The sequence below is a fragment of the Rhinoraja longicauda genome, chromosome 36 (genome assembly GCF_053455715.1).
Source record: "Rhinoraja longicauda isolate Sanriku21f chromosome 36, sRhiLon1.1, whole genome shotgun sequence".
Taxonomy (NCBI): domain Eukaryota; kingdom Metazoa; phylum Chordata; class Chondrichthyes; order Rajiformes; family Arhynchobatidae; genus Rhinoraja; species Rhinoraja longicauda.
In genome coordinates, this window is record NC_135988.1 from 9,542,929 (window position 1) to 9,552,655 (window position 9,727).

A 9,727-nucleotide genomic window follows, 5' to 3' on the forward strand; every position below is an offset into this window, starting at 1 on the left:
TTATGCTTCTACCACCAACAGTTGTATCATCAATGAAGATAAGTGAGTCAGTACCTTCATCAGCCATACATGCCCAGGCCATAACACCCCCACCACCGTGTTTCAGATGAGGTGGTATGCTTTGGATCTTAGACAGTTCCTTCTCTCCTCCATACTTTGCTGTTGCCATTACTCTGATATAAGTTAATCTTCATCTCATCTGTCCACAAGACCAATTTGGACGAGTTTTACCGAATATTGCATTCTGTACTCATGATGTGGACTCCTCTGGACTGGAGAAACCAAACTCAGACTGGGTAATCACTTCGTAGAATACCTCTCAGTCCACAAGGGAGACCTTGAGTTTCTAATTACCTATCACTGATTTTCCATCCACTCCCCCACTGATCTACCTGTGCCTCTGACACTCCCTCAACAGAAACTTGAAGAGCAGCATGCCATCTTGTCAGCATGTTGTGGCCTTTAGCACTCAATATTGAGCTCAAAATTTTCAGATAACCTATTGGCCTGCTTTCCTGTAATATAATACATCTGTCATAGCACCTTTGTTTTCCCTCCAGATACTTCCTGATCTGCTGGACATTTCCATGTTTCTTTTGTGTTTAGGTTTCAGCAACAGTTGACCGACATTGCACAGCGTTAATGTAGCTGTTCTTTTCTTTCTAGCAAAATACTCTCAGCAATCTATAAATATGGTCTACATGTACAAGAATTATCCATGTAACTCGTGTAACACCATATTACAGATATTCCCTTTGTCCTGTTGTTTTGTTTCCCCCCTCCCCCCACTCCATCCCCCAAAACCTCGTTATTCTCCCTCCACCCCCCTCCCTCCCTCCTCCCACCCTCCCTAGGAGATAGATTTAAACTTTAAAATGTGAATAACTTAAAAAATATAACCGATTTCGATGAAACTTCTTTCATTAGCAAGAAAGGGACGACGATGAGTAAGGCGGGCCTAAAATTGTCGCGCTAACGTGTACCGTTTTGGTTGTAGTTCAGGAACAAACAAACAAAAAAACGAGAGTTTTAATATATAGATTAAATATTGACAGTAAAAATAATTTTTCCAGGGTTGAAATGTCTAGAGAGCAGAGCTTTATGGTAAGAGGAGGAAAGCTTAAGGATATCAAAATACACAATTCACCAAAACGTCGAAATACCCAAAACAAGAGGGGAGGAGAGGGTGCTGCAGGGGGGAGGAGAGGGTGCAGGAGAAGTTTGGGCCCGACGGGTCCACTTGGTCTAGTAATGTTATAAACACTGGTATCTTTCTCTTCACTTTACCTTTTGTACTTGTGTTTGGTTTAATTGTTTTCTCTTTTAAGTGGCATAAAAAGGGAATACCAAGTTGTGTTTCGCCTTTACAAAAATGTAAAGCGGAACCACATGGAAATAGAAAATTTAAAAATATATTTGTGTACTGACACGATTACACGAGGCTAAGACTCAGGGGTACTGATTTTGGATGATCAGCCATGATCATATTGAATGGTGGTGCTGGCTCGAAGGGCCTACTCCTGCACCTATTTTCGATGTTTCTATGTATCTTCTAACTTATTCTAATTTTTACGGTTTTGATAAAGGATCTCTGATTGAACATTGCCTCTGCTTCTCCTTCCACAAATGCTGCCTTGCCTAATGAGTATTTCCAATAGTTTATGCTTTAATGACAAAGGGATTAACTGAGTGGGCATAATAAGGCATCTAGCACATGGAGTATAATGTGGGAATTTCTACATTTTGGCAATAAAAATTAAAACAATAAGAGATGCAACAAGTTCATGTTCTCAGGCTTTATTCACAAAAGACTAACGTGCAGGTAAAGCAGCAGGTAATTACGAAAAATAACAGAACATAATTGTTTCTTGCTGGAGCAATTGAAGACAAAAGTTGGAAGGAAACACAAGAGACTGTAAATACTGGAATCTTGAACAAAATACAAAGTGCTGGAGGAACTCAACAGGTCAAGCAGCATTTCTGGAGAGAAGTGGACAGTAGATGTTATGCAGGGGTTCAGGACACCATATCTGGATAACTGCAAACAGTTATAGTCTCCTTACTTAAGGAAGGATGTAACAGTCTCTAGGAAGTAGTTTGAAGAAGTTTGACTAGACAATACCTGGAATAAGTAGTCGATCACTAAGGACACTTTGGACAGAGTAGGTTTGGATCTGCTGGCATTTGGAATGAAGGACAACTTGACTGAAACAAAGATTCTAGGGTCCTAATCTAGAGGTCTGAAGAAGGGTCTCAACACGAAACTTCACCCATTCCTTCTCTCCAGAGATGCTGCCTGTCCTGCCGAGTTACTGCAGCATTTTGTGTCTATCTTCGGTGTAAACGAGCATTTGCAATTCCTTCCTACACATTCTAGGGGCCTTAACAGGGTGAATGTGGAGAGTATGGTTCTCTTCCGGGAGAAAAACACTTTAAAAGTAAGAGGTAACCCACTTAAAATACAGATCAGGCAAAGTTTTCTCTCAAAATACTGATTATTGTTACGGTAGAGCCAGGGAGACTCTCGATAAACAAGTGCATGAAAATTACCAGGATCAGACAGAAATGTGGTAATGACGTTGATCTTGCTCAAAAGGCCGAGAGGTTTCCTAGCTCATAATTCATACATAATTTTTGCATAAATGAATGGATCATAAGCTGTGAAACATTGAGTAGCCGTCTTACAATGTAGTCAGTTAATTGTTGGTCTAAATACAGCCACTTAAGCCCGTAAGTTAGAAACATAGAAAATAGGTGCAGGAGTAGGCCATTCGGCCCTTCGAGCCTGCACCGCCATTCAATATGATCATGGCTGATCATCCAACTCAGTATCCTGTACCTGCCTTCTCTCCATACCCCCTGATCCCTTTAGCCACAAGGGCCACATCTAACTCCCTCTTAAATATAGCCAATGAACTGGCCTCAACTACCTTCTGTGGCAGAGAATTCCACAGATTCACCACTCTCTGTGTGAAAAAAAACTTTCTCATCTCGGTCCTAAAAGACTTCCCCCTTATCCTTAAACTGTGACCCCTTGTTCTGGACTTCCCCAACATCGGGAACAATCTTCCTGCATCTAGCCTGTCCAACCCCTTAAGAATTTTGTACGTTTCTATAAGATAAGTTGAGGCTGATATTTAAGTGCAGCACCGAGGAAAATAAATTCTGAGAAGCTTTATAATGAAAACAGTATGCTAAACCGAACTGACTTGACTAGTTATCGTCACTTAGAGAGTCAGTGGGAGGGAGACCAGGACTATTGAGGACCAGGAATATTGGTACCAAATTAAACTGCTGGAGACGACTGTATCATATGGTGGATTAGCACGCTATGCTTTCACCTCTGGGACAGAGTTGAACACATGCCACACAAATGAGACAAAGGCTTCCTCTGACTGGTAGAACTGGGCAGTATTGACTAAATATCCTTATGGATATGGGTCAACTGTACAGAATTGGCTTCAAGTTATCATCCAAGCGGATGCCAAAAAGGGTTGTTCATGCCTCAAGGAGCTGATGAGCAATTCTGCAGAGGAGTACTCAAAAATGTTGCAGATGCTAGAAATCTGAAAAAAAGCAAAATGCTGGAAAAACTCAGAATATCTAGAATCGGTGGAGAGAGAAAAAAAGAGTTAACATTTCATGTCAATTGCCTTTTCATTTGTACCAGGCAAAGTTAGGAACAAAACTTTTCACCTTTTAACGACTTAGTTCCTTTCCAACTTCGCCCAATTCTTATGTGACTTTTTTAATCTAAAATATTAACTGTTTCCTTCTCAGATGCTGTCTGACCTGCTGAGTATCTTACGCATTTTTTTGGGGGGGGGGGGTGGAGAATTGACTGCTTAGTTTGGTTTGACATCCAATGTTATTATCTGCAAACAATGGATTCCTTGACTGTGATTATCAAAAGAACACCTCAGGCGCAGCACTTCAATATTAATGCAAAATGTAAAAATATTTCAATTATCATAACGACATGGCGAGAAGCAAAGATCAATATCTAGACTAGGAATGGAGGTTATTGAAGAGGGGATTGGGGTGAAGTAAATGAAACTGTTCATACCAGTTTCAATGAGGCTGGGTGGTGACTTCCAGCCACAACATCTGTTACTGACGGAATTTTTATGCTCCCATTATTATAGAAATAACGCACATATACTCAGATATCATATCTTACTCAGATGAAGATATGTTCTGCATACAAAGAGATCCATGCTATAGTCAATCACCGCTGATTTTATTATTAAACCCAATTTAGTACACAAAGTTTAAATCTGCGCATGCTCGTAATTCACTTTCACGTCACTAGGATGGTCCTGGCTGAGACTAAAGCGGAGCAATAAACGAAGACTTATTCTTTACAAATTTCAGATTAATACCTAGAATTGGAAGAATTTGCAACACTAATTGCAAGCTTACTAGATTGGCACTTGATTCATGACCAATACCAATAATCTCTCCGAGCCAACACTTCTACTGAATTTAAAAAATGGCTAAATTATCAGTCTGAGAAAACAATGAAAGTTTCCGCTGGTCAATAATGCTTCAATGAAATAGAAACACAAAGATTTGCACATTCATGGATCTAAAGCATCGATTGCAATCATCCGGGTGTTATTGAAGCAACAAATACATAGTAAGAGTAGTACAGCCCTTCAGCCCACAATGTCTGAGCCAAACATGATGCCAAGATAAACTAATGTCATCTGCCTGCATGTGATCTGTTTTCCTCTATTCCCCATCTATACAGGTGCTAATCTGAAAGCCTCTTAAATGCCACTATCGCATCTGCCTCCACCACCAACCCTGGCAGCGTTTTCCAGGCACCCACCAATCTGTGTAAAAAATCTGCCTCACACAGTGATGCTGCGGTAGAGTTGCTGCCCAACAGCGCCAGAGACCCAGGTTTGATCTTGACTATGGGTGCTGTCTGTATGGAGATTGTACGTTCTCCCCGTGACCTGTGTCTCCCTGGGAGCTCCAGTTTCCTCCCACACTCCAAAGACATGCAGGTGTGTAGGTTAATTGGCTTGGTAAAATTGTTAAATTGTTCCTAGTGTGTGTAGGACAATGTTCGCGTGCATAGTTCGCTGCTCGGTGCGGACTCAGTGGGACGAAGGGCCTGTTTCCGCACAGTGTTTCTACACTAAAAAACAAAACTAAAGATCTTTAAACTTTACCCATCTTTTTGAGATTTCAACCCTAGAAAAAAGGTTCTGCCTGTTTACTGTATCTAGGCCCTCATAATCTATATACTAAAACTCTCATTTGTTTGTTTGTTCCTGAACTACAGCCAAAACGGTACACGATAGCGCGACAATATTAAGCCCACCATACTCATCGTCATCCCTTTGGTGCTAATGGAAGGTTTCATTGAAATCGTTTTTATATTTTTAAAGTTATTCACATTTTAAAGTTTAAATCTATCTCCTAGGGAGGGAGGGGGAAGGGAGGGAGAGGGGGAGGTAGGGGAAGGGGGGAGGGGAAGGGGAGGGAGGGCGGGGAAGGGGGGAGGGGAAGGGGAGGGAGGGCGGGGAAGGGGGTAGGGGAGGAGAGGGTGCTGCACCAATGCAGGAGGGGTTTGGGCTAGTGTTATACACTTCTATCATATCTCCGCTCAACCGGCATTCAAGAGAAACCAATCCTTGTCTGTCCAACCTTACCTCTTAGCTAATACCCTCTAATCCAGGCATCGTTTTGACATGTATGGAAAAAGGATTCAAAGAATAAAATAAAATAATGTGTGTTGAAACTTGTACCTTAAAAACTAGAAGAAATGGAGATATCCTCAGTGAAAATATTTACAGGCCAGTGGTGCACAATGTTTTGCGGGTGAGCCAGATTAACACAAATTCCTTTGCAGGGCCGTTTGTGTGAATGCGATAGTTCTGAGCTTCCCGCGAGGTCCTGGATGCTATCATTCAACTGTACTCTGATGGGTACACTAGTCTCCTTAAACCTATGCAACTTTTGTTTTTGACACCCCTACCATGGGAAAAGGATTCTATCAAAATATAACTGGAGACAAGTCGGATGCAACACTTTTGGGGTTTAGAGAACTGATACCATGGGTGGCTCAGTGAGGCAGATCAGAAAGAATTAAGGCCCTTGTGTTAATAATGACCAGCTTGAAACTAGTGGATTATGTAAAAGCCTATGCAATTCAGAAATGTCATGTGGAAAGAAATACGCTATCCTTACTCAGTGTGGATCAAACACAACTCCGGGAATACCTATGTGCTTAATTCTTAAATGGGTAGTAAAAGTATGTTTAGAGATGGACAATAAATACCAAGCTTGGTACCAATATCCATTCCATTAACATTTATTTTCAAGCAAAATCTCTGCGTATTCAAATTTCCATGTTACTTTTCTGACTGGGAAAAATCTAGATTCTGGGAATATGGTTTCTTAGAATGAAAGTAGCTTTTGAGAAAAACCTTGAAATTGAAATGGCTATTATGGCATCCATGAATTATAATGTTTCAATTGAAAAATATCCAGACCTGTGTGCACAAAACCTGGCAATAATCAGGACCCACAATATAATCTCCACTATGAAATCTGCAAACTAACACAAACAAGAAATATAGACACAAAATGCTGGAGTAACTCAGTGGGTCAGGCACCAATCCTGGAGAACACGGATAAGTGATGTTTTGGGTCGGACCCGAGGTTTCTATTGAGTTCAACATTTCATTCAAAAGGCAGCACTTTCAACAGTGCAATGTCCTTTCTGGATTGCTTGAACAAGTCAGCTTATATATTTTGTACTCTTCTCTAAGACTAAATTACTCAAAATCAAGCATACCATCAACTCAATAATAGTTGCAGAATCGAGTCAAGAGTACTTTATTGTCATATGTCCTGAAATTGAACAATAAAATTCTTACTTTCAGAAGCACAGCAGATAATCCAAAAGAAGCAAAAAAGGGAAGGGGGAGAAAAATAGTTGCAAGTCCAGAGTGAGGTGGGGAGATTGGGAGAGGCAGAGAGAAATAGGTGCGTCCAGATGGGGCACAGGGGAGGGGTGTGGGAAAAGAACCCTAACCTCAAAGAAGAAAAAAAACTGGGAAGACAGGGTATTCCTTTGCCAGAAAGGCAAAGCTGTCCTTCCATCACCACCTTAGTTTCAGCCATGGCTCTGTAAGTAATTTTACTGTCCGGTTTTTAAGGAAACCCGCCTTATTACTACACCACCCTCTCCCTTTCCACCCCTCTCCCCTGTTTCGCAGCTGGACTCACACCTATTTCTCCCCTACTGCTCCACCTCCAGTTTCCACCTCCACCTCCTCTAGTTTCACAATATGCAAGTCTTCAATCCTTTTGTCTCACACCTTGTCTTTTCATCTTTGCCTTATGGCCAACCATCTGCCTACCAAATAAACCTCTCACCTATATTCACCTATTACTTGCCAGGCTTTGTCCTACCCACCTCTCTTCCAGCTTTCCCCCCCGTCAGTCTGACGAAGGGTCCCAAACCGAAACATCACCTATCCACTTTCTCCAGAGTTGCAACCTGACCCGCAGTTACCCAGCAGTTTATTTTTGTGCAAACTAGCATCTGTAGTTCCTTGTTTCTACATAACCTAAGTCACCTGACAAATATTTGTGTCTGAACTGTCATCATTTAAACCAAAAACAATTATGTCAATATCTATTTGCTGAATGCAGGAGTGTACAAGTTGCAATATTTTCTTTATTGCAGTGACTACATTGCAAAGGTACTTCATTGGTCTCTGGTACGTGTAGAAAGCTTCTGCATAACTGCTTGTGTAGGAAGAAACTGCAGATGCTGGTTTTCATTCTTTCATTTCACTGCACATTATGTGACAAATAAATTGACTATATACTATTATACCAAAGATAGAGACAAAATGGTGAAGTAACTCCACGGGTCAGGCATCATCTCTGGAGAAAAAGAATAGGTGACCTTTTGGGTCGAGACCCTTCTTCAGCCTTTACTCTTCAGCCCATCCTGTATTTCCTCATCATTCAGCATCTCCAATCCTAGACACATCATGATAAATCCCTTCTCCAATCCAGTGCAATCACATCTTTCCTGTACCGTGGTGATCAGAACTGAACCCGGCCCACATGCTTGTGTGGCCTGACTCGTGTTGCAGGCAGTTCTAAATGAGACACATATCTGGAAAGAACCAACTGCAGCACTTGATATGAGTGCATTAAGTAAAATTCTGCGTGCAATAAGGAATACAGTTGTCCTGCTGAACCCCTCCTCGCCCTCCCTCTGCTGTCCCCTGTAAAGGGGCTGAGATGCTGACTGTGACCATGGCCGGTCCAGTGACCGCCCCCCCCCCCCCCCCCCCCCCCTCATACATAGCCCATCCCGGGAGCTGGACCATCGGTACCTAGAGCCCGATCTTAGTAAAATTCTGCATGCAATAAGGAATACAATCGTCCTGCATGCTCCCTCGCCCTCCTTCCTCCCTACCACCCATCCTTCCCCTATCCCTCCTTCCCTACTACCCCTCCTTCCCTACCACCCCTCCTTCCACCCCATCCCTCCTTCCCTACCACCCCTCCTTCCACTCCATCCCTCCTTCCACCCATCCCTCCTTCCACTCCATCCCTCCTTCCCTACCACCCCTCCTTCCCCCCATCCCTCCTTCCCTACCACCCCTCCTTCCCTACCACCCCTCCTTCCCCTATCCCTCCTTCCCTACCACCCCTCCTTCCACCCCACCCCTCCTTCCCTACCACCCCTCCTTCCCCTATCCCTCCTTCCCTACTACCCCTCCTTCCCCATCCCTCCTAACTCCCTACTACCCATCCTTCCCCATCCCTCCTTCCACCTCATCCCTCCTTCCCTACTACCCCTCCCCCCATCCCTCCTAACTCCCTACTACCCCTCCTAACTCCCTACTACCCCTCCTTCCCTACCACCCCTCCTTCCCTACTACCCCTCCTTCCCCTACCCCTCCTCCCCTTCTACCCCTCGCCCACCCTCTCCACTGTCCCCTGTCAGGCGGTCGAGTTGCTGGCTCTGACCATGCCATGGCCGCTCTAGAGACCGTCTCCCCCTCATAGCCGAGGCCGCAGCCATGGGGGATCATACGTGATAGGAGCAGAATGAGGTAATTCGGCCCATCTACTACTCTCCGCCATTCACATCATGGCTGATCTCTCTCTCCCTCCCTCCCTCCTAACCCCATTCTCCTGCCTTCTCCCCTCACTGACACCCCCTGACTGACACCAGCTCAGGATCGCAATCGGTCGGTCTATGTCAGACGGTTAATTAGTCAGTAAGTTCGTCAGTCGGCCGGTAGGAAGGGCCGCGCCACTCACCACACATTCTCGCTGCTCTCTCTCTCTCCTCAACGCACACTCGACGACGCCGCCGCCGCCGCCGCCGCCGCAACCGCCTCCTCCCCTTTATCCCGCCCCCTTCCCCCGCTCCCATTGGCCGCGCCCCTCAAACGACGTCACCGTCGCCCGCCTCAGCGCGACGGCACATTGGTCCTCGCCGCCGTCGCTCCAACCCGGGAGGTGGGGCTACAACCCCCCCCCCCCCCTCGGTGGGCGGTGCTTCCCTTTGATTGACGTCTCGGCTGGAGACGTGGCACCAGGATGTCCTGGGTGACGGGGATGCACTGCACAACCAGCACTGCACTGGCGACATCAAGCATGCAAACACTCCATGTGGAAAACAAAAGCCAGCCAGCCAGCCACCCATTCCTTCTCTCCAGAGATACTGCCTGTC

The 9,727-nt window shown here is 44.5% G+C and overlaps 1 protein-coding gene across 1 annotated transcript in view; it reads right to left on the reverse strand.

Annotated features, from left to right (window-relative positions):
- The window catches only part of gfpt1 (glutamine--fructose-6-phosphate transaminase 1), a 70,505-nt gene extending 61,122 nt beyond the window's left edge, over nucleotides 1-9,383 (reverse strand). Inside the window, exon 1 of the mRNA XM_078429115.1 lies at nucleotides 9,313-9,383. Coding sequence (XP_078285241.1) covers nucleotides 9,313-9,319 — 7 coding nt within the window. The 5' untranslated portion in view covers nucleotides 9,320-9,383. The remainder of the gene's footprint in view (nucleotides 1-9,312) is intronic.
- Nucleotides 9,384-9,727: the final 344 nt, after the last annotated feature.